At 45.9% G+C, this 25,918-nt stretch overlaps 1 protein-coding gene and 1 long non-coding RNA gene across 5 annotated transcripts in view; one reads left to right on the top strand and one right to left on the bottom strand.

The window, feature by feature from the left end:
* The first annotated feature begins 1,875 nt into the window (after positions 1 to 1,875).
* Positions 1,876 to 25,918, top strand: part of LOC115252089 (uncharacterized) — a 46,178-nt gene continuing 22,135 nt past the window's right edge. For all 4 annotated transcript variants that reach the window (XR_003890529.1, XR_003890528.1, XR_003890526.1 and 1 more), the window contains exon 1: positions 1,876 to 2,161. This is a non-coding gene — a long non-coding RNA (uncharacterized lncRNA). The remainder of the gene's footprint in view (positions 2,162 to 25,918) is intronic.
* Positions 22,342 to 25,489, bottom strand: pou4f1 (POU class 4 homeobox 1). Its single transcript, XM_003979755.2, has 2 exons — positions 25,107 to 25,489; positions 22,342 to 24,725 (listed from the first exon to the last, which is right to left on the bottom strand). Exons 1-2 carry the CDS (start codon positions 25,227 to 25,229, stop codon positions 23,745 to 23,747), a joined length of 1,104 nt encoding a protein of 367 aa, XP_003979804.2. The 5' UTR covers positions 25,230 to 25,489; the 3' UTR covers positions 22,342 to 23,744.

Genomic DNA, 25,918 nt, shown 5'->3' with positions numbered 1-25,918 from the left:
AACATATCAATGAAATGCACTTTAAGGCATCATGTGAACCTGCCGCCTATTAATTGTTAAAGCAGTTGGAATTTCATCCTTATGGCGCCGCCCATTAGAGTTTCACCTCTGACTGAAACTGGCCATCGGAGCTAAAGAGAGTTCCAAGACGAGACGTGTTTAAGTCTTGCGGGGAGACTCTGTGGAACTACAACATATTTTACAATCTCCTCCTCCTTGGTTCAGTTCAAGGATTAAATCTGGGTTGGTATGGGTTTGAATTCAGATTACGTGGGCTCTGAACGCACCGCTCTCCTGTTGGCCATTAAACATCCTCCTTGAGTCACACGCGACAACATGTCAAACCTTCCCCCCGTAAAACGCTTCCTTCTCTCAAATCCAATTGATGGCGAGGCGAGGATGAGCACTCTTCCAGGAAGTTGGTGTGATAACTCGGATAATTCCCTCTTTACGTCCTTTTTTCAGTAAATGTGACACCATTTCACATATGGTGAAATTGTCCAACACGAGACAAACAGACAAGACGACTCCTCGTCTCGCCGTGAAAGGAGGGTGTGTAAACGTCTCTTGCCTATCCTCATTTCTGCGTTACTGTCGCTGCGTCATTGTTTTAAGGAGACACGCGTGTCACGCGTATGACATCGCAGGAGTAAAAGCTGCTTTTGTCACTTGAGTCTTCAGGAACCCGAAACTAAAAGCAGACGTCAGCGTCCTCCGGAAAAGCAGCACAATCTCTCCGCTGCGATGAATTCTGGGAGTTGACGAGGATTGCAGGAGCGGCGCGCAACAGCGCACGCAACAGCGCACGCACATGCAAAACAGGAAGCCGCAGCAGCCAATGGCGGCTCTGGAGCCAAAGGCCTCTGCAGCTACAGGTGAACCTCATCCTTTACCGTCTGACTGAGATGGATCTCAGCAATTTCTGTTGCTGGCGTCGCACTAAGTCGAATCTAAATAATTCAACAGCCGCGCCGATTTTCAAATTGCTTTTATTTTGAACAGAAGGCAGAGGAGGCCTTAAAAGAGAGGGAGAGAGAGAAGGAGAGAGAGAGAGAGAGATGTTTGTCGGAGAGCGGCGTGGGGAAACAGAGCACAGTCAAATGCTTTCATACATCTCGTCTCATTCCTGTGATATACGGCGCGGCGTCGGCTCAGTGGAACGTGGCGCTCCTGGCTTTGTTAGCCGGCCTTTATTGCAGCTGTGCTATCAGATTCAATATCAAAGGACACAACAGCCATTTTGACATTAGTCAGCAGTTGCACAGTCCAGAGCTTCTGAGGAAGACATTTACAATGCAAACCTCTCTCTCTCTCTCTCTCTCTCTCTCTCTCTCTCTCTCTCTGTTGTCTCTTTTCTTTTCTGCCGAGTAAACAAACATCTTTTCGAGTGATTCCTCGCGATCCATCCCTCAGCCTCTGCGGAGCGCCAAAGCCCGCCGCGCCGCACGCGTCACACAAGCCCGTTTAATCGCTCCGTGCAGCCGTGTGATGCTCAAGGCCCCCCGCTCCTCCACCCAGTCATCCCTCCCCTTCATCTGTCAATCACCAGAGCTTGAAAAATAAAAGCCGGGGCGCCTTTCTTTCAGGAGGTGCCTGATCAATATCATCAATCCATCCACCTCCCTCCCTCTCTCTCTCTCTCTCTCCCCACATGTTCCTTCTATTCATCTCTCTCCCTCGTTCTCTTCCTTTTCACCCCCCCCCCCCCCTCTCTCTCCCTCCCTCCCTCCCTCTCTCAGTTGCTGCAGCTGTATCCATTTCCTCCTGGCAAAAAGGGACTTTATGAATAAATGATACTGAATTGCTGAAGGTTCAGATACTAAATAATGAATTTCACCACCAAAAACACAACAACTTCTCCAATCATAAAATAGCTCTCCCCTTCCCTATTGATTGTGCTCGTGCAACCAGATGCAGAGAGCACAGTCTGCATCCGTGCAAGGTAGAAGACCATACAGGGGGAAAATGTGTAAAATGCAGGAGCCAGCTGCTTCTTTTTAACCGTAGATACCTAAAAAGAAGGTGCTGCCATCTTGGTGCTGGTAGCGGCGCCACGTTCCGGAAGCTTCTGGCTCTTCTTTGCTGAGGCGCCGAACATGGAGTAGGGAGGTGGAGAGAAGGGGGGAAAAATCTGAAAACTTTCCTTCACGGGACATTTAAAGTAAGTGCAGCCATCTATTCTGTGCTTCAGCAATGTGCAATAGCGTGTTGCTTAGCTTGTGTGTGTGTGTGTGTGTGTGTGTGAGAGAGAGAGAGAGAGTGAGTATATGTGTAAGAATCTGTGTGCGTGTGTGTGTGTGTGTGTGTGTGTGTGTGTGTGTGTGTGTGTGTGTGTGTGTGTGTGTGTGTGTGTGTGTGTGTGTGTAGCTGGCTTGATGGAGAAAGAGTATTGGCTGTTGAGGCCATGATTTTTTTCCCCAGGTGATGGTTAGTTGAGGTGCAACCGTATTAGGAAGAGCCGCTTCACGTTCCTTGAATTATATTTAGATTGGTGATCTCATTGCATCCAAAAAATAACAAGAATAATACCAACAACAGCGATAATAATGAGAAAACTGGCAGGAGTGTCAGCGTGTGGATAATAGTGTGTCTCCGGGGGGTTTTAGAGCAATATTGTGTGAGAGATTTTTGAATATTATGATATATCTGTAGCATTGTATCTGCATTAATGCCTCCTGATTTAAACATACCTATATTGTGTGTTTGTGTGTGTGTTTTGTGTGTGTGTGTGTGGGAAGTCAAATTCATGCTGATATTAATTTTAGTTCCTAACTCTATTTATGCGAACTGTGTACATATTTCAAGCTGATCAGTGTTAGCAAGTACAAAACTATTCATAATAATTATATTTTTATTTCCAGTTTAACAAAACAATGTTTTAAAAAATAATGTTTTTTCCCATGAGCAGCACATTATAGTATATAAGAAAGCATAAATAATTGCACTTTTTTCTCAGCATTTTGCTCATGGTTATTGATTTATTCTGCTTATTACATGTATTATTCAGTAAAAAGCACGCGGGTGTGTTGTTACTGTACGGCAGCACCCAGTAATGCAGCGAGATATTGTGATGAGGAATAAATAATTGATATCTCAATGAATATGCAAATGAGGAATGGAGTCGGAGAGGAAGCAGCGCGGCACGTCGCCCGCTGGAGCCAGCTAAACAAAAGGCCCGTCTCATTTTCACCGTCCAATTATGAAATATTACAGCCGCCATGTTGGGACTGCAACCGTTTAGAGTTGTTCCGGGGTCCTGCGTTCGCGTAGCGTCATGTTGTGCTTTTGGGGAAGTCTTTGAAGTAAATGTGTTGTGTATTTCCCCTGACGGGGTTTTTTTATTTTTACACGGCGAGATCCTGTTCAGCCCCACAGACCATAAATCAGGGCGGGGAGGGGATTTGTTTTAATGTACTTGCATCTATTACGTTGTAACAGATGGATACTGTATTCACAAATGCACAATTCATTTAAATATCACGTGCAGCAGCGGCGAGACACTGTAAAGTTGGAGTTGTTTCCCATGCCTGTTTATGGCGCAGGCGGACACACCGAGTCTTACACCCCGGGCAGACGGGGGCTCGTGCAGCAGGAGCAGAACAACCTTTCAGAGCACAACTGAGAGGAAAAATTAAAATTTGATGTTAATCAAGCCGGCCTAGAGCTGGATGTGACAGGTGCTTTCTACTCTACTTCCCCCAGTCTCTTTCCATTTGGCTCCTCGGCTCAGCTTCAGCTCAACGTCGCCCTTTTTAGCCACATCAAATGGAACTTGCCAATCAGCCATTTCATGTTTTAACAGCATTTATGGCCTCGACCCAAAGTTCACGGCCGTGACCGGTTTTAGCCTCGTGAATAATTAAGTCTGGCCGATGAGAGAAGCTGAGGGGAGAGCGTAAGCGGCGGGTTTCGCCGGCTCCTAACGTGAGGAAAAATCTGTTTCGGTGGCGTGTTGATGCGACTGAAAATGGCGCGCCCTGCCGTCGCAGGTCTCGGTGCAGCTATTAAGACCAAACACATAAATACCAAAGTGTTCGCACGTGAGGGCTGCGAAAGAAATTACAACCTGTATTTTTTTTCCCCATTTTAATTTCTGCTCCTCTCATCAGCTACACCTTCCTGCTACCTTGTTTTCAGAATACAATCCCCCACCAACACACACACACACACACACGCACATGTGCACACACACTGACATAACCCCCTGGGACACTCAGCTCTCAGACAGGAGTCAGAAGGTTGAGTTGATCATTATGAGGGTCCTTGACAAAGGCTCAACACAAACTTATGATCTCTAACACGGGTCTCGTGTGTGTGTGTGTGTGTCTGTGTGTGTGTGTGTGTGAGAGAGAGAGCATGTGTGTTTTCCTACCTATCCTGCCCATCCATTCGTTTTCTTGATAGCTATAATTACATTACAATATGACCCAACTCATAAAAAGTAATTTCCTACAAACTCCGTCATGCTGTCACATAATAATCATATAATCTGGTCTCCTCGTACGTCTGTCTGTGATATATATAATGAGCGAATAATGCACCCGAAAAAGCTGTAAAAGATGAATCTTGACTGGGTTTTTACAACCATTTTAAATCTTATTTCCTCACTTCATGGGCAAGATCTAAGGAGCGAGTGTGCGAGACAGAGAGAAAGAGAGTGACAGAGAGAGAGAGAGAGGAGAGAGAAAGATTTCTCCTCCACTCGGTCGAGTCCCTGAATTATTAGGGCATCAATATCTTTAGCATATTGCCAAGGGCTTTCAGACAGTATCTGCTTTCATTATTAGTGTCAGCTCAATTATAGCTCACACCCAACTGTTTCTCAACATCTAATAGCATCAATCGACAGGGACGGTTGACGAGCCGGCACTCACACACGCACACACACACCCGTACACACCGCCGATACTTTAACCCACGCGCGCGCCTGCATTCACACCTCCCATCCGTGCAGGCGTTGTGTTGCCTTCTGTCATCTGGCTAATGTACACGGCGGAGAGGAAGCGCGGGGCTCATAATGGAGGCCGCGTTCTTAGTGGCGATGAGCAGCTGATGCAGCCTGGCCCATTTTCATCAAATATTAATGGCATGGAAAAATACACCCGGACTGAGGCCTCGTCCACAGCCAAACTGGAGATGCTGGGGGAAAAGAGCAATGGGGAGAAAGTGCAGTGAGTGTGTTTAGAAGTACTGTCTGATGGCCATAATTAGGGCCGCTGCAATTAAAAATTCAAAAGCCCCAGTTTATTTGAGCGCATGAATCTTCTGTCTCTGCAGCGTTTATTTCGCGTTTACAAAGTCTTTTCTTGCGAATGTCTGACTGCGCGCCTCCTTCCCTGCATTTCCATGTGTACAGTCGTGTGCACAACACCTGCGTATATCCACATGCGCACACGCGTGCATGCACAAACGTGCACACATTTATGGGGGTTTGAAATGGGGTTGGACTGCACGCAGAACAACCTTTGACTCAAAACGGCAGATGAAACGTGAGGAGCTCTGCCCTGTGCTCTGTGAGAATATACAAACAATAGGCTCATGTGTGTCAGCGTCATAGAAAGAAATAAGCGATAAAGAGCGCAGAGGAAACCCAGACTAACATTCCCCTTTTTGTGCTTTGCCCTGTTATTTGCCCCCCCCCCCCCCCATGTCTTTTATATCATCTCTCTTACGCCCACTCTCCCTCTTTTCCCCGTTTCTGCTTCTGTTTTGCCCATTTCTTCATCTTTTTTCCTTACATTTCATCCTCCTTACTCTGAATCTCTCTCCCTCTCACACACACTCGTGCACGTGCCACACGTTTGAGCGGTCTATTTCTTTCTTGAATAACACTTCTTTTATTAGTTTGGGTCTTTTCTCCCTTGTCCGCTTTAAACAGAGAGGGGAGATGGGGAATCTAAAGAGCTGCCAGGGGCTCAGTTTGCACAGTGCTTTGATGTCATTCAGATGCTGTGAGAGCAAACACACACACACACACACACACACACACACACACACACACACACTCGCAAGGCACTTCTACACAAGATAGCATGCATCCCGTGTTCATATGCACATAAACATGCAGCAGTTGTACTGGAGACTGCAGCACAAGCATGTTCGCGTTCTCGTTTTCCCTCTCTGACCCCCGACAACGTCGCCTCCTTTATCTGCGAGATATAAAAGAAAAGCCTTTAACACCACTGCCACCTGGCAACGGCAATAAAACATTTCCACAATGGCCGATTGTCGGGTGGAGAGTAAATTGGCACAACTTAGCCCAGGAAACACACTGATTCTCATCTGTTATCCTGATAGGTTAAGGGGGCTATTTATCTTCTCTCAAAGAGGTCAAGAGCTCTGGGAAATGAGGGGAATAATCAGAAGGGCTTCATGTCTTCATTATGTCCAAATGAGGCTGGGAGAGATTGGACAAATACAACACGGGCGCACGCAGCACTTCATATTCATGACCCTATTAAAGTGGTCTGGAGTCATTTTCAGAGCAAATTTGATCAGACTCTTCCAGCCATAGATGCTTCTCTCCACGTGATGTTTAAGCCGAACGAAAGACAAAGGGGGAAAACACGTCTGGTATAATGTGCCTAAAAGGGACAGATGTGCAGGGATTTCCATGTCGAACCTTGACTGTGTGGGAGAGCAGGGAGAGCAATACGATGGGGTTTCAATGTGTGTGTGTGCGCGCGTGTGTGTGTGTGCGTGTGTGTGTGTGTGTGCGTGTGTGTGTGTGTGTGTTCGTGCGCCTGCATGTACAGGGTGCAGAGCCTCAAACCAACCTTGACTAACAAGCATATGTTAATTATGGAGGAGATCACAGGCAGGTCATCCTGCACTCTGCCACTAAAAAAGGAGTAAGATGCATGACTGCAGGGCACAACCAGTGCTGGTGATGGGTATAATACCACGCTACAACACCAGCTCTCTCTCTCTTTCTCTCTCTCTCTCTTCCTCTCCTTCCCTCTTTTGATTTGTTCCCTTTAGAAAAACTTGAACATCAGCATCCCTGACAGCTCTTTCCTCATTAACGATGTCCAGTTTCACAGAAGGTGCACACAGCAAGAACAGAACCTTTAATGTTATTATTATTTCAGCATATTTAAAGATCCATTTAATTCCCATGTCCATTCTTACCCTGCATGTTGCACAATAACATTGTCGCATCACATGATCGTGTCAGAACACAAAATAAGAAAGGGGGAAACAAATTAAAGTGGCAACGAAGTACCTACCATACAATGTCTAATTTAGGTCCACCAAACATACATGAAATCAGACCTAAATCATAAATAGCGCTTTTATTTATAAAATCAAATCCTTAAAATGACAGATATTGGGTATTATGACTTTATCAAGGTTTGGAGCTCACTCTTTCAGCCAACAACCCCCACCAACTCTGTACGGTACTTACAAAACTTCACTTGCCCACCCCCCAACTGTAAGGTAGCCAGGAAGGGTGTATGCGAGCGACTGTCGCACTTCCAAAGTACACGTGAACATGTCAGCTCCAAGGGCGCATTTGTCTCAGCACCTCTTGTCTGTATGTGCTAGCTACACCCTCGCTAAGTTAGCCCGTTAGCTCAGGTTTTCCTGCAGTCAGAGAGCAGATGCTTCATTCACGCTAAAACCTGAGCATCAGAGGCTTGGGAAAAGCTAACGAAGCTAACATTAGCACTGCCACCGCCTTCAATGTTACCTGTTGTAGGTGTAGGATATTGAGGACATGGTTTCTACTACATGGGAGGGAATTCGTTGATGGTTGTCATACTTTGTTGGGAGACTTAACAAAAGTATTAAGCTGAATAAAGTTTTAAATTCATTATTTTCTGTTTTGGTTGACAAGCCCCCATCTTTCACCAGCCCCCTATGGTGTCTTTCTGACTCTCCCTGCTGCTCTCCTTCACACACACACACACACACACACACACACACACACACACACACACACATACACACACACACACACACACACATATCTTCCTTGCACCCCCTACCCTTGAACCCTACCCCCAGGCCTTGCCCCAAAGCACATTGATTCTGCTGTATATCTAATTACTGCTCATAATCTATTCATTTCACCACCGTGAAAGAGGGCAGCAGCTGTCACACAACACACCACCGGGGGACTGGAGGAGGGATACTGAAGCAGGAAACAGCCATGAAGGTGGGGATTAGAACTTGATGGAAAGAGCGGGACCTTAATGGCAGTGATATAGACAATTACTCCTCAAAGAGCTTTAGTCTAAACAGGTTCATTGGTCCAGTTTTCTAACTTATAGTAGAGGGTGTTAATGAGATTTAATGAGATGCTGATAATGCTCCTGATAATGGATTTAAAAGGAGACAGTTTGTGAATTGCATTCTATTTTCCAGTGGTTGGAAAACAAGAGTCCAAGACTTAACTTTTCCTTTTCCATGCTATCCAGCAACAGAGCACAGCAACATGTTGAATATACATAATTTAATTACCCGTCTACACCATAAAGTGGCTAATAAACTGTCTAATGTTACAGCCACTGATTCATAAATTAACCTCCTCTGATCCCAAACTTTTCTCAGAGGTCTCCAACATTTAAATTTCATCTTCCTGGATGTTCCTGCCCACTGGAGGTTTCACTGGAATTCCCACCCATGTTTGGCCACCTAGGATCTTCCTCCCTCTGTCCATTTCCATCCCAAGATTTTTCTGACTTGGACAATCTCAAATCTCTCTGAAAATGTTCCCCATTCCCAAAATAATGGTAAAACTGACACGATGGCACTGGTAGTGAGAGGGGACGCCATGTGTTCTTTTCCTCCACACAAAATCCTCCAGGAGCCCAACAGGTGCGCTGGCACCTGCTCAGGACCCTCCAAAGTGCTGCTGTGCTGGTCAAAGCCTCCGACCTGTAGTACTCTGGAGCCTCACGTCGCATCCAGCGAACAGAGACCTACCAGTTAGCCTGCCCAAAGGTAATCAGCATCTGTTGGTTTAATCTGCCTAATCTGCTGGTGAGCTCCACTGGGCGTGCCTAATTAACAAAATTAATTTGTTAAGACATTAGCGTTGTTAGAGATGGCCAAACGAAGCTGCGCGGCTTTATGCAAATGAGGGCTGCGGATCTGGCGGGCTGTGTTACCTCAATTAGTCCCCATCTTTGATATGTGCCTCTTTTTCTCTTACTCATTGTCCCCTTTCCTTCCTTCCCTTTTATCTCCCCGCCTTCCCCCTCCTCATTACCACTGTCAGAATCCACTAATCAGGAAATACTGCTATTGTATGACAGCAAAGACGGGGCACGTAGGGGAGCGGGAGGGGGCTCTGGAACAGCTAATCACCATGAGGAAAAGAAAGGGGCTCGGGGTTTTCAATTAAGGCCTACGCTGTGGAACCGCCAATTCAGCTATCGCTGTTATCATCACCATTACCGCCGCTGCGTGTGTTTGTGTGTCAGAGCAGCGGTGTTTCCCTCCGTGTGTCGGTGGGGTAATTAGTCTCCTGTACATTTCACCCCTCAAAAGCCTGTTTAAGGGTTAATGAGGCCTCAGCAGCGTCTCAGCATGGGTTGGGGGGCGGGTGTTATGTATGTGAGTAGGGGTCGGTATGAGCCCAGCTCCAAAGAAAATAAAAAAAACCCACCCATAGGACTTCTCTTTGAAGTGTCAGAGGGTCCCCCCTTGTTCCGGGTGGCTCTGGTTTCATTTGTCTGAGTGGCAGCATGAAAAATAGATGAGCTGCCAGGCTACACAATCGACGCACCTTGAAAATCCCCTCCCTCAGACAGGACTCCGCCCTCACCCCTGACATTATTCGCAGATTAACCAGCGCCTCCCCGTCACCCAATAATGACCCCCCCACACACCTTTGGTTGCCTGACACTAAAAATTAGACATACTCTGCAATATTTGGGAATCCTATAACCTCAGCATAACAATAAATGAACTTATGATCACCAGAGGACGAGTAAATGCAGGATGTTTTCGAGGCTAATGCACCCGCGGACAACATTTGCGCCGTTTATTCGCCGGCTCTGCCCTGAAGGCTTTTGTAATGAGTGGTAACGGAATGGAGGCGTGAGTGATACTGCAGCCGTGGGGATTTGTAGCTGCCGCCGTGGCCTCCCGCTGGGATGTCCGGTGGTCCGTCTGAACGCCATCTCAGAGAGAGGCGCCACCGAGGAGAGCAGCCATGATGCTCCAATTTTTAGCTGCGCTTCAAACTGCTTTCATTTTTTCTTCAAATATGCAGTCTGGTTCACATGTAAATCTATGTTTGCACGTGGCTTCAGCGTCATTATCTTCAACACACTGGGCCATTAAACTTTACAAATACAAATAAATCCTCCATAATCTTTTAGGAATACATAGGCTACAGATTTGTATGCTACAGTTCAACCATATTTGTTGTTCTGTGCATGAGGTGAGCTAAATATCCCTTTGGTTCTGTTTGAATTGTGTCCTGCACATGGTGAAAATGCTCCTGTCACCTCCTGCTGCTTTCGCCTGGCAGAATTCTTGATATCCGTTAGCTCATATCATACAGTTTCTGTGGCTACCCTTCAAGCTAACGAGCAGAGAGCCATGAGATGTTCTCATACAAATGAAAACGGTCTTTTGAAATCTTCAAACAAGTATAGAATTAAACATCAGATTTTCAGTTTAATAGACACTTACGTGGTTTATCTGTCAACTGACCACATGTTACATCACCTGATGGCAACCACGAGCTGTTTATTACCAGCTCTATTAATCAAGTCATTCAATGTAGTAAAGTTCAAAACAATGAGGTGAATTTTCAGTATTTAATTTAAAGTCAATTTCGCCTACACTTGATTTCCAAAGCTGTTTACATGAGCATGTAATCCTATTTTGGCTGCTCATATCCTATTTTATGTGGTTAACTGAATTGCCTCACACGTCTAACCAGAGTCTCTTCAGGTTACAGTGGGGTTTTTTTATGATTATTATTGTTATTTCTGAAGCCTGCATCAATCAAGAGAATGTTAGAGAGCAGCATTAATACGTCCTCGGGACGGCAAGATGCATTGGAGTCGGGGGGGACCACATTTCATTACAGGCTTCAGGGACCGTGTAATTTCATTCCAGTCCACTTTGTGGAAACAGCAAAATGTTATTATGTTCAGCGGGTGTATTCAACATTACGTAGACACTATTTATTTTCACTTTATTTGCTTAAGTAACACTGGGGCATCTGCAGGTAATTGCTTTAGGCTTCAGAGAATCTCTGTGCATGAAAAATCATCTTTTTCTCCGCCGATCTCCTGGGAGCTGCGATGGCGCACAACTTTAAATGGATCTTTGGAGCAACTCAGCTGCTCCACCTTTGTAAAACTTTTTCTTCCCTCTATTTTTTTGTCGGAGGAGGCTATTAGAGCAACGGGGAGATTGCTTTGACCTCTGTCTTATTTCACATGTTTGCTTCAAAAGTGGGAACAGATAACTGGTGGCCTGCCAGTCGAGCAGGTCCGTTCTAATTACTGGATGCGTTCTTCATGTGAAATAGGAGGATGATTTTGTACAAGATTAAAGCCAGCATGTAGATATTAGCAATTTAAACAACCATCCGAGAGGAACCATGTTCGCTTTGTTCTAGTGACAGCTCGGGATGAAACCATCCAGAAGTCTGTCCTTTGAGTTGCAGCCTTTCTTAGGGAAAACGAGGTATTCTAAGCTCTGACAAAACGTGATCGCAGCAAATATAAGCTGCATTTCCTGCTTGATATTTAAGGTGGATATTAGCGCTGACCTAGGGGCTGAAGGTGAAAAGGATATTGGAGGGGATTGGGACCATTTTAATCTCAGATTTATTATACCTGGACTAGTGGCTCGGCCAGTTTGTCCGATTGCTTTTCCTAATCATTGCATCCTGAGTGTGTTTGATCTCCATGATGAACAGATGATTAGTTTTTCATGAAACCGTTGGGGCGGAACGCTCCGACACGAGCCGCAGCCAGACGCTGTTGATTTAACTGTTTAAGAGGCAGCGGACCCCTCCGTCTGAGGCGCTCCAGCCCGCATGGGAGTTAGGAGGGGTCAGGCGGGGTCAAGTCTATGGGTAATGATATCTCTGCCACCATATATTTAAGGTTTTGCTAATACTCCTCTCAATTATGACCATTCCTTTGACCTGTTGGCCCGGCGAGCAATGAAGCATCACAATCAATTTGAACATGGATCTAAAAATTTGGCAGCAGAATGACACTGTCCAGATGCTGCAAATCAGGCAGCCCAGACACCCCCCCCCCCCCCACCCCTACCCGCCCCCACAGCGTTGACTTGCATGCACGGTGAGGTCATCGTCTGTGGCGCGGAATGCAAACCTCATCACAAGTGACAAATAGAGGAATTCATGAGGCAAAGTTTTCATGAATGCTTGAAAATTTCACTCAAAGAGCGAAAAGGGCTGTTACGCAACTGCGAATTATCATAATACTATAATGAAATGCCCCCCCCCCCCTCCCCCCATCAGCCTGGGATCTGTCCATCAGAGGCAGGAAGGCTCAGTGTTTTCTTAAATCCGCCAGGTGCCACTTGAATGACTTAAATCACATGAACCCCCAGCACTCAACCTCACAGCGTAACAGGATGACAGCTCATGTGAGTGGAGCGAGTGGGATGAAAAGGAGGTGAAATGGATTATTTAACCACCAGAGAGCAAGGAACTGCAGGGGAGGGGGCTCTGTTCTCCACCAGGAACTCTTCTGTGCTTGGAAAAAGGAGAGTGGAATTTTGTGTGCGGAGGGGCTGGAGTTAGAGCAGGACGACCACATACGATGGCCACGTCCCATTTAGGTTTCATACTGACTCAGCTCGAGCACAAAAGCTGCCCTCTATAATTTATTGACACCTGAATGAATAATTACTGTATAATTGTTAATATGTTGCAGGCAGACGATCTTGTGGAGCACGGTGCTGCTAAATTACCAACAAAAGGTGAAGACCACTTCTCCTTCACCTGTCTTTCTTAATTTGACGCCGGCTTGTCCTCCAAACCCTGGGACTATTGTAAAGCCACGAAAGTTTCATGCAAAGCTGAAACCCTGCAGAGGTGTTGTGAAGGAGGTTTAAGCAACACCTGAGGAATTGCACTTGATTGCATCAGTTAGACAGTTTCTGCCAGTGTCCAGAGAGCAGCAAACACAAGAATCCACCTGAAATACCAATAACCCCACATATCCAGTCCCCTTCTCTCTATTTTACTCCATATCCTCCATCCAGGCTGCAGTGCCTTGGACATGCATGTTACCTGTCTTGACTTCAACCAGCACTTCCAGTGGGGATAAAATGAATGCATCTCTGCACTGGTTTTATACTGATATATGGTTTTACTTGTGATATTCCACCTTTCAGGGTGCGCGGAGGCTCTTCGGCTTATTGTTTTGAAATGAAGTCAGTAAAAAAAAGAAATAACAAGCACTCAGTCAGTTCAGCCATCACTGCACCGACAGGACTTCTCTCATCTTCTCCCTGTCTCACCTTGCAGTCACGTGACTGTGCGCATGTGTGTGTGTGTGTGTGTGTGTGTGTGTGTGTGTGTACATGCCAACATGTATGTGCCTGTGTGTATAAGTGTGTGCTTACATGTGTCAGAAACTCGACATGATCTTGTCTCCGGTGAAGGCCTTGGATCACCCGGCCCAGCTCGCTCCAGACCTGACAGTGCAGCTGAACTAATCAATATCTCGCTGCAGTAAAAGGTGGGTTCTGCCACGAGGCCGCGGGGGTGCACTAATTGATGGAAACTCACCGCCGGCTAGCTCCATGCCCTGCGGCGCTGGAAGACAGAGAGCTAGGTCCTTCCACCGGAATAGAAGTGGAAATAGAGGAGAGGGAAGTCTGCGGTCATGATCGGGGGGGAGGAAGGAGGCTTGGAGTTTTGGTCACTTGGCTGCTTGCACAGGTGGAACACTGTGGTTCTCATATGTTAGCATCCAGGTGACCATTGGGCCACAGATGTTCAACGACCTCCTGTATTTCCTGTTATATTATCAACATTTGTGATGACACAGATAACCCGCAGCATTAAAACTAATATTGAGTTTGTCTCTTGTGGTACTAAGAAACAGCTCAAGGCAGGTTGTTCAAGGACCTTCAAGGGAATTCTTGTATGATTTGGATCTGAGTGCTGAGGCCATATCGGGCCCATATCTTGGGTCATTTGTCAGATACCTTGAGCCGCACTGGTTTCATTGGGGGAGCCGTTGCCAAGAGGAGATGCATTATGCGCTGGCAGTTGGCTTATCCGCCGCTCTAATGATAACAAGCAGAAAAGCAACAGAAGAGTTAAAAAGGACAAAACCGAAGAGCGTTGCGTTAGAAATAAAAGGTAATGCGTGCGCATGCACACTGGCTTCTTGTTAAGAATATATTGTTATGGTGCAGACTAAGCAAGCCATGATAATTAGCATCAATAATTGAGTGAGGGGAAATGGTAGAAAGAGCTGCGTTCAGTGCTCGCTAAATGTGCCTGAGAGATGCTGAGATGGACAGTCTGGCTAGCTCGCTCATTTGGCTCCTTTTTATGTGGCACTGAAGATTATCTTTATGTTTCCACTCGCTTAGCTTTGGCTCTAATGAAACCTGGGAAGGGAACACGTAGTGTTTCCTGTCATTGCCATTTATCAACGGTTTGGTTGTAGGCATCGATCCCAGAGAGCATCAAAACAACATAAAAGATACCCACATCTCCTTCAGCTTGTGTAGCATCAAACGATAGCCAATGACTTTCATTTATTAAGTATGCTAATGCAAACGCTAAAGAATCTATTCATACTTTAAAGTATCTCGCGCTGTACCGTGCAAACCTTTTCAATAACAACTGGAATCATGACAGCAAATTTCTTAAAAAGCATATTCGCAGCGTTCGACTTTGCGTCCTCTGCGCTGCGCGTTATGCTGACGTTTCTTTTCTCGCTCAGATCCCAGCTAACTCTGAAATAGAGCTTGCTGGAGGGCAGTTGTTGCTCGTGTCTTTCAAGGAGAGAGTTTGCCTCTGAACGGGAGAGATCCGTCGCTGCCCAGTCATTTTTCACGAAAAATGTGATCAGCATAAAAACTGCTCGAGAGGAGACAATAGCCTTGAAAATTTACACATTATTGAACGTAAGCTGCGATTTAATGATTTTATTTTTCCCTTTGAGTGATTCAGGTAGCATGATTAAATCCGAGGATTAGATGTCGCTCTTTTAGAGAGAAATAAAACTGACCAAACAAAGGTTGCCCAGCATTTTCGCATGCGCTGGGACCTACAGTAGATAAAGAAGTAAGACAATCATGAAACACCTAAAGGATTGGAGAGTTTTCCACAACAAAGAAAGTTCACTCACTGTATTGACAGAAAATGATAGACCAACTCCCCCGAGGACGAGGTGCACTTTCCAAAATGTAAATCAGCCCTTCTGTGGAGGCGCACGGCTCTCACACTCCCCTGCTGCTAGGAAAGCTCTGCCATTCACCTTTAAACAGCAGAACAATAATCAATGGAGCATTATTAATGCTGAAATCATACTCTGCTGTTATCCTGCTGAGTGTAAAGCCGCAGGAGTCGGGCAGCCCGTACTATGGATCGCATTGTCTCCCCTGCATGGAGATGCAGCTATGATATCTGTAGTTTTTTCAGATGTATTTATCCAGAATTCATGAGAAAGGCGCTCAAATTAGGAGGTTTAAATCACCCCGAGACCTTATTCTTGGCGCTGATCATAAACTATTAACACAGAACAGACCTCCTGAGGCCTTCCATCCCTCAACTCCATTTCAGTATGTACTTTTCCTGCATTTCTCCCCTAATCCCAACAGGGTTATGAGCTCCATGCCAGATTTTTAAGACAGAAGACCGAGGAGGGGGAATCGTGTATGTTTGTATCACGCTTTAATAAACCCTGTTTTTTTCCACCGTTACGCACGGGTCTGGATTCGATCGCTCAAAGGCAGCGGTGTGAATCTTTCACCGGCCGATTCTCGTGTTTGCTGTTCCTGACCTTTCCCAGAGGCCCGCTGATGTCACGGAGGGGCCGCATCGGACAGCGCAGGAGGGCCGAGGAGGGCGGAGGAAGGGACGAGGGAAGCGATGAGAGCTCTCCTTCATTACAGGGGGCTGGATATAAATCAAATTAATTATGTAGCTGCTACAGTATCGCAGCTGTGGAGAGGAAATGAAATGATCAGAGGCAACGACGCAGAGCAGGTTAATGAAATTATTAATTACCCAGTGATATACTGGGAATCCTGGGCCCGGGCTTGCACCCAGGCAAATACCTTCACACATTTCTCTTCTCAAACCTCCCCTACCGCAGCTAGAATTTGTTTTAATTGAGTAATAATAAGACTGTTACATTTGGCTGAGTCACTTGGTTTGAACGGGTAATTGACCAATAAAGGCCTGTGATAGCCAATTACAAAATCCAATATAGCGCTAATTAGTTAGCAACTCTTAAGTGTCCCGACTAGAACAAGAGAACATTACACTTCGGTGCAGCTGGTTGTTTTAAAAGTCATAAAATAAAAGCCAACTGAGTTCCCCGAGCGGGTCTGATCCACATGACAGGTTGTAAATTAGCAGCCGCACTCTGGGCCTCCCTCATGGTCACACTCTTGCACACACACGTGGGCTAGCACTATCGTATAATTTGCTGTTAATATCAATTTTGTGCCTCCTGATCGATTTCCTCTGTGTTTTCATTCTGAATTATTCAGATGTACACTTTATCTCCTCACCTTCCCCTCTCCCCGGACCCTCACCCCCCACACCCCTCCCCTCCTGTGCTATCAGCCATTTAGCCATGTTGGTCAATAAGTGGGTGAAATTTGGATTTGCGCTGATGGGTGGGGGGTTGAGCGGGTGTGATGGGGATGCGACCCAGACAGATGATGTTTCACAACAGTCGATCGCTGTAATGAGAGGAGGGACCAACAGGAGTCTGAGAAGAGCCTGCTGACGTCCGTGCCATTCTCAAGACGTTTTAACAACCAGGTCACCTGTTCGTCACACCTCTGCCAGAGATCTCAGGGCCCTTATGTAAATTTTGATGATATATTATCAGAATTGCACACCCCGCCTAATAATCAGTGTTGTGAGTCCATCATATTTGATTCCCTTCCAGCTGGAATGCTACTCCACTCTGTTTCTACAGTAGCCCTGCCTGTAAATATTTCATTGGCAGCTAGTAAATGGCTCTCACCATTGTAATAAACTGGTAGCTGTCCACAGATGATACTTTGTGTGAAAGATAATTGTAAGTCATCTCGGTTTATCCTGCTAGGTTTACGTCTTTCCTCTGTCAGGAGTGACAGGCTAATCAGTGCTTTTTCAAAGCGGGCCGCGGCTTTACCTGTCAGAGCTAACAGTCCGATGAGGTCCCCCGTGTAATAAAACAGAGAGCTGACTTGGTACCGTGTGACCTGAGCGGTGTGAAGTCGCGATGCAGAGGACATGACAATCAATGTGCGAACATGTGGTATTGATGAAAGCTGTCAGAAATGGCTGGAACTGAACACGGGATCCTGCAGGCGCTCGGCGGGAGTCTCCTGGGTGCGATGGGGATTAATACCGAATGTTTTCTTGAGTACGACAGTGATGTACAGCAGCAGCAGCAGAGGTCTGTGGGCTGTCTGGTCAACGTCAGTCCCGATAAAGTGGCCTTTAAGGTATCAAACTCTTCTAATGGCCATAAAATCCACTGCGGAGGTTCACTTTGTGCAGCAGCTCTTGAAGACGATCACCTGGGCAGAGACATGAACACCACTCACCTGACATATTAGTGGCGCTACTGCGTTAAATGACAGCGTCCACTGAGTTGGATGTTCCAGTAAGCGGATCCAGAGGATGATATTCCAGTCTGAGGCTGAAAAGATCACACCGAGACAATCAATGGACAGTAAGCTGAGCTCTGTCTTTGTCTCCATCTCGCCCTGACGCATGTTTCCTGTGATTCTTTCAGGAGGCCATGGACGCGTCAGAGAATATGAGCGCTGGAAGTTTCCCCATCAACAGTTTCCTGTTACATCATTTGATCTGGTTTATTTTGGAGGGCTTTTTTTCTAAGTTTCACACCGAGAACAGTTAATTATTCCTCCTTGAGTTTAGCTATTTTCTCTAGACGTGCGACTTTTATTCCGCGTGTCTCCTGGTATGCCTGTGTGTGTATTTGTGTTTCCCTTCTGTCATGGGAGCAAAAGAAAAAACAAATTGCCATCAATCACCCAATTAGACGTCTGTTGTCTTGCTAAATGAGCCGTGGGACACTGGAATCGCACCGCTCAGACGAGTTAGCATCTTTGGAGAGAAGAATGACAAATATGCCCGAAAGTGCCGGGAATATTATTCCACAATTCACTTGCATTCGTTTGCGTGCGCGCACGTGCGAGCGTGCGGATGCGTGAGTGTTTCAGCGAGTGTGTTGCACGTGCATCTCAACCTGAGTTTGTCAAATAAGTTGAACCAACCTTTCTGGGCTCTCTTTCCTCTCTAGTCCAACAACTCATAAAATATTTAATGTGCCTCACAGTCACCACCTCTCTCTCCCTCTTCCTCTCTCTCTCTCTCTCTCTCTCTCTCTAACACACACTTACACACACACTTCTTCCATCACTGTAAAAATAAATGTCCACTTAAACCCCACTAGATTTGTAAGGAAGTAAGTAAATGCTAAGCGATATCAGCGTGCCCATCTCGTGCACATCCGGTCACGTGCCACAGCAGCCTGCACTTTTATTATTCGGCGGAGGACTTCGGTCGCTGTTTTCCATCCGGGTGTGTTCGAAGGTAGCTGGAAACAAATGTGACACCGGGCCGATCGGCAGCTGCCGGCTGTTTAATCAACATTGATGAATATTTGATGGCGTAGCGACGGGCGAACGGTGGCCGGCAGTCTCGTCATTATCGAAGTCGGTGTGTACAGAAGAAGACATTCAATATCTTGCAGTCGGGCACTGGGCCTGTCTCAGCAGCATGAAATACCCCCACAGTCCCCCGATGAAAATCTGGCATTTATACCATCTGTGGACTGAGAGTTTGACTGAGAGAACATTATTTTTAGCCTAATGTTTCCCTGCGTTTCCTGGGCTCCCTACATGTCTTCCCATAAAATGGATTCACATATTGGGAAGTTTGCACGAGCTCTGCCAGTCTCAGCCCGTCAGTGTCAACATCTTGGTGGAAAAGCTTGATGCTTTTAAATGAAAAACAAAAGCTGAACATTACATTTAAAAAAGGACACCTGTACATCAACGGTGATGCATTTGTCCTCTCTTTGATTTGACTTGGCTTCTTGTCTTGCTGACCCTCCCCCCCCCCCCCCCTTTCCATCTGCATCACGTGTTGCTAATGAGGAGAGAGAAATGAGTTCAACACAAGGGCTCAAAGTGCACCCGTCCCCAGGCCATGACAGCCGTTAAAAGGCAGGACTTACAGGAAACAAATGACATTTAGTTGGTGAGGCAGATTTAGCATCAAGTGACATTTAGGTGACAATCTGGTGCCTCCAGTTTAGAACCGAGTAAAGCCAGTCAGGTACAGAGCAGCGTGCTGCTGGAGAGCTTTATGTGCAGGATTTGGTCTTTACAAGGATTGATGTTAAAACACAAACTCTGCTAAATGACCAAATGCAGATGAAAAATGTGCGAATTTCAGGGAAATTCCCGAACGAGGCACAAACGAACCTTTCCGCCGTGTGGAAGGACAGCTTCAGTTTGTCTGTCTGAACTGAAAGAGAAACAATAATTGAGGCACTGATCAGAAGTTTTGATCAAAAAGGACAATAAATACAATAACTAACTAGCCCGAAGAATCTTCTTGATGACTATAAAATTCCACCATTTTTTTACATCTATTATCTTCATGTGCAGTAAAATTGGGCTCAGAACTCTTTTCATTCGTCCATCTGATGATAGAAGTTACAGAGATCTTTAATTTAAAAATAAAAAACGAATGAAGATTAAGGCACAGTTATTGAACTGTTTTAATTAGATTCCATAAAGGACCAAAAATGTTAATTTGGCATTGTACAGACTTTGTTCAGCTGCTGCATTGTAATTTGGACGACATAAAAACTGTCATCACAGGCCCATCTCGTTTTATGTGTTCCCTAATTCAAAGTAAAGCTCCAAGCTGTTTTGCAAACGGAACCCACCCATTTTCCCCCGCCAATATTTTATCATTTGTTTCTTCTGCAGACGCCAAAACTTTTGCAGCTGCCGTTTCCAAAGAAAATTGTGCCTTCTGCTGCGTATGCTTCCTGCACAGCAGCAGATATGGACCTTTTTTGGGGGGGGTGGGGAGGGGGGTCTGTCGGTAGCTACAAGACGAGAGGTCAGCCCCTCAAGATCAAATATTTTTCTTACTAAATGACGGATTTATTAGACAAATAAGTTGTTCGTCTGACTCTGAACCCTCTGTGATTGAAATATACCCCTGTGTCAACAGCACCGCCTCTCAAACCCGGTCCCGAGCGGTGCAGGGCGACCGCGGCGGATTACCGAGCAAATATAAGTGGGAAATGAGTGCAGATCTGGGGGATCTACCTATCCACATCCCCGGTTTGACATTTCCGTCCAAAGGCCAACCTCCCCGCGCATTGTTAAATCAACGGAGCCCTCGGTGGGAGCTCTTATTTGTTGTTTTAAGATAGTGCAGAAATGGGGCAATGTCACAACAAGGACAGGATACACCAGTTCAAAAGATGAACCAACGCCATGGATCTGCGCTCCACACCTTTCCTCCGTCTTTCTCTCCGTCTTTGATTTGTAATGTTCGTAATTATAACGATTTGATCCATTTTAACCCGAGTTCAAGCGGCTGCATTTAGAGTACAGGCCTCTTTTCTTCCCTGTTACAGCATTATGGCACCCCAAAAAAGTCGTAAATTGGCGCGCCACGCGTAACCGGAACGTGGTAGAAATCATTATTTGGCTACGTGATGTCAGAGTCCCTCTCACCTCGTCTGTCAGGAATCCAATTTCCTTTTATTTACATCCACGGTATGGATTAATTACTCCTTCGACTAGTAGCCTGAAGGAATTAAGTTATGAGACACGCTCCGTGATTAATCTATCGCGTCCTATGCAAAGGAGGCGAGGGAGGAAGGAGAGGAGGCGATTCTCGTGTTCAAGATTCAGGACGGACCCCATAATAATAATAATAATAATAATAATAATAATAATAATAATAATAATAATAATAATAATTTGAAGTTAAATGTAAACTGTTCACGCAGGCGGTATCGATCCCGCGTCGGTGCGGCCTTCTGTATCGATACAGCTTTAAGGGTTATGATATGGCTGAATTTTTTGATGAAATATCCCTTTGATTAATAGAGGACTGTGTCGTAACGGCCTGACATATGGCAGGCGAGGCAGCTGGGGACGGTACCTCCGGCATCCCCTGCAGCCATTAACATATTAGAGGCTATTGTGCAGGCAGACAGTCCGGCTGCATCCACAGCTCTTGTGCAGAGAGGCAGCAGCCCAAAGCTGTTTGATACAGCCTTTCAATAATACATTACCCTCCCGTCCAGCGGAGCTGTTGGTGGTGCTGAAAGTATTGCTGTGTGGCGCGCGTCCGGCGGCGGCGCGCCTGGGCCGCGTTTAGGGCCACTGCTGTTCTGTTCCAGCGCACAGGAAAACTTTGAGTTCATTAAAGGCGTTTTTAATGAGAGAAAATGGTATATATAGAGACACGACACAGACACGCACGCGCACACACACACACTGAAGTGACAATTGTATCTCACAGACCTACAGTCAGTGAAAGAAGAAAAATTCGGTTGCAGGAGTTCGAGCTTACACGTGTTCGATTCACCTATGATGCCGAGTTTTCATTAGCGGAAGAAGGAAAAAGAAAGAAATGTGAATATTTGTCTCTTTTGTTGTTTTCACGCCACAAGTAAGGTTTTGGTTGAGCTTTCCGAACTCCATCAGCCTTAAAATGCAGTCTAATAACATATTTTCCATCAGCAAAGTCGTGATTAATTTAAAATTAAATATAATATTTTTTCTGTCCCTTTTTCTTTTCAAAGTCTACGTGGAATATTTGGAGGGAAATAAATGCGGTGATTTGAAATAGGTTAAATAAATGAACATGTCGGGTTATTTCTGTCTTTGTTCAGACGCGTCTGCTGCTGAGTTATTATATTCTATTTCATGATTTCACAGCAAAAGTCGCCACCTTTATGAATAATTCCAACATGCAGATGTGTCACCCAGCAGTTCTTGTCTGCTTTGATGAAAACGTCAGTAAAAAAAAAAACACTGAAATAAACGCCAATATCATTAAATTTTAAGTTGTGATTGTAATTTAAATATAAATAATAATATTTTAATAATTTAATTAAGGAGGTTACAGTTTTGCACAGGCCTAAAGTGTGTTTTTATTTGGAATTATTCAGAAAATTAGAACATAAAATCTAACATTCACGCAAAATTTCGTTTGCTAACATTTAAACACATGAAACTAAATTTAAAGTCACGACACGAACAAAGGGAAAATAAAATGTCACCAATACAGGGTGAGCAGAAGCGTTTCCTGTATGGAATCACCACCAGAAAAGCGCAGGCATTTCTTTCTTGACTTTATTAGAAGATTGCTGGAACACACCTCCCTGTTGAATTTGGCTTACAGGATGAACAAGTACTGATGGAGGGAAGAGGACAACAGAGGAGAGTGGAAAAGGCGAGGGAGGGAACGAGACAGTGGGGCATTTTTCCGATGATGCACACGTCGGCGCAGTTTTGTAAACATACTTGTGCACAACGTAAAATATTACTTACACAACAGTTAACACGACAAACAACGTGGTGACCGCGATGTTAAAAACAGGCATTTAACAGTGATTTTACACCATCCACGAGAAAAAAAAAAGGGGGGGGGGGGGACAGGTCTGTCAGCTCTGCAGTGATACTTTTTTCCAATGCATAGAGGGTTTGCACTGCAAACTGAAACACGTGAAAAGAAACGGAACTTTTCCCACCTTGATGAAGGAGACAAGGCTCTTGTGGTCTGCTGAGTAAAAAAAAAATCCTTATGTCGATATGACCCTATAGTTTATTTCCAAAAACCCAAGAGTTCACCTCTGATATAAGTGACAAAGTGATGCCAGTATATACAAAACCATTTCGACACGACCAATCTAGAAACCTAAAGGGCCTTTTGTGCAAATTTAAAATAAATATATCTCTAGATGTGACGGCCTATAGAGACCAGACATACTGCCCGTGAATTAGGAGTTCATGCAGGCCTACTGTTCGTTTCGTCAGCCATAAAAGTTTGCAACTAAATCTGAATTCGTATAGCAGCCTTCAAATAAATGAACGGATGAATAAATAAACGCATTCATGAATTATTCTACGCCACCATCGACAACAGAAATCCAACCAAAAACACAGCTCGACAATCAATGAGGTAATTCGTAAATGGCTATACTTCAAATAATAGGCCTACTCGGAGAAAATAACTCTATGTTGCCAAGCTAATTACCTCTTTTTCCCCCACGTGTGTGTAAAAGGCAATGTCGACCGTCGCTAAACTTTTATTTTAACCCCCCTCGAAACAACTGAGCGGAATTTGTGTGATCTGTTATTTGCATACTTGACATTCACCGATAACGTGAAAATAAACTGGATATATGAAGCCTCATAAAATGGGTGTCTAAAGCCCATTGTGCACCAGCGTGGAAAACCGCTGGAGACAAACGACCGGTGTCTCAGTGTCTATTGGTCCCCAAAACTCAGTCCCGGATTTGAATATTCGCCCATCAGTGAGTGGCGGAAAATTTCATCCTCTTCTGCTTTTGTCTTTGGTTGCAAAACCACACTCGCACCACGTTTTTTTTCAGGTCCAACTTTTCCGCTATCGCCGCTATTTTCTCGGACGACGGCCGAGGCTGCACGGCGAAGTACGCTTCCAGAGACCTCTTCTCCGGCGCCGCTATCGAGGTCCTCTTGCGCTTCTTCTCCCCTCCGTTGTAAATGTCAGGTTTGCTCATTTTCTCCCTTTGGGCCCCCTCGGCCTCCTCCAGCCAGGCCTGGAGTATAGGTTTGAGCGCAATCATATTGTTGTGGGACAGAGTTAACGACTCGAATCGACAAATTGTACTTTGGCTCAGTGATCCCACGCCGGGAATTTTGAGATTAGCCAAAGCGCTGCCCACGTCCGCCTGTGTCACCCCCAGCTTGATCCTCCTCTGCTTGAAGCGCTCCGCGAAAGCTTCCAGCTCCCTTGGGTCCGTGTCCGAGTCATTGATGGAGGGGATACCGGTGTTAGTGAGCCCCGGGCCGCATTGGCTGCCCCCGTGATGACCCGGTAAGAGCCCGTGATGGGTGAGGGGTGAGTTCATGCTCATAGCCTGGTGGGAGAGGTGACCTAAGCCGTGCATGTGCGAGTGCGAGTGCGGGTGGGAGGAGGTAGAGATGAGCCCTCCGCCGCCGCCTCCACCGCCTCCTCCGCCGGATCCGTCGTGCGCGCTGGACATCAGGGTGAGGGACTGTGAGCTGATGTGGTCCATTATGTCCGGGGGTTCCAGGTTCTGGTGGTGGTGATGATGGTGGTGATGGTGGTGGTGGGCCAGAGGGACGGTGGACGTCGACGAGCATGGCACGGTGGTCATCGAGTGGTAGGTGGCGTCGGGCTTGAACGGGTGCGTCTTGCCCTGGGACACGGCGATGTCCACAGCCGCCAGAGCTTCGGCCCGGGCCAGCAAGGTCTCGTCCAAACTCGCGAAGATGTTACTCTGCAGCTGCAAGGCGGAAGATAACAGAGAAGAGACCATAAAGAGTCGAAATGTAAAAGACTCGGAGAAAGAAATACGTCAGAGAAAAGGACATAAATAAATTTATCAGTCGGGATTTTTTTGGGTTTTTTTTTGCAACGCATAAAAACATAGCCAAAGTATTCCTTCAGAAGCTTCGAGTCATAAAAATGAGCATGCTTTCAAAAAGAAAACCTCATCCGAGTTGTGGAATACATGAAAAAAACATTAAGCGCGCGTCTTGGCTGAATGTGCCTCGGAGCGCCTCTTGTTAGGCACAGACAGCCTTCAACGCTACACGCAGCCCAGCCACGGGGAGGGAAGGAGAAAAAAGAACAAGCCGAAGTTTTTTGCAGGGGAATAATTTACCTGTGGAGCTTGTAGACAGGCTCTCCTGATAGCTTCCGAGCTGGAGTGCAGGGTGGTGTACTTGGGCTCGGATAAAGAGGGATGCATTGCGAAGTGCGGCTGTTTGCTGTTCATGGACATCATCTTGGCGAGCTTCTCCAATTAAAGTGCACAGAAAGAAGAGGAGGGGAAAACGGCTACGAGAGCTGAAAAACAGTCATAGATGCAGAGTGATCCTTTGCCTGTCCCGTAATGATGCAGCCGGCTGTGTAGAGCGCCGAGTGCAGCCTTGAGCCCGGAGATCACAGAGATGCCTGCAGTCTCTGAGACGCACTTATCTGTCTACTGTTTCCCACTGCTGGGGATGAGAGAGGCTCTTACACCTGAGCGCCTCAGATCTCGTCATGCCTGTGCTCGGCTGCTCTCGCGAGACATGAAGTGCCAGAACAGTGAGCAGGCTGACAGATTAAAAACTGCTCACAGGGCAGGGACGAACATCTGGAGAGGAGACCGCTGCGTTTTTAAGGACCCCGTTTTTCGGTACTGGTGGTGCCGGTGCCTTTTGGCGTTTTCCCCTCACGCAATCAATCATTCGTATTAGATTACGGAATTTGCACGGCGTGTTGTGTAATCTGTGTATTTCATAAAATAGGACTTCTCTTGAATTGTTCAAATGTATAAATGCAATTAAACGTCCCATGTTTGTCCGTCTTATCTCTAAGGAGATCTCTCTGTAGCTCCCATCAACGCCAGATGAGCACTAAACAAATTAATTTAATACATCATCCCAACCTTGCAGTCTTTAAACTAATTAATCCCAATGAATTAACACT

Source organism: Takifugu rubripes, chromosome 13 (genome assembly GCF_901000725.2).
Source record: "Takifugu rubripes chromosome 13, fTakRub1.2, whole genome shotgun sequence".
NCBI classification, from domain to species: domain Eukaryota; kingdom Metazoa; phylum Chordata; class Actinopteri; order Tetraodontiformes; family Tetraodontidae; genus Takifugu; species Takifugu rubripes.
The sequence above is the reverse complement of the archived record's forward strand: the minus strand, read 5'-3'. Positions and strand labels throughout refer to the sequence as shown.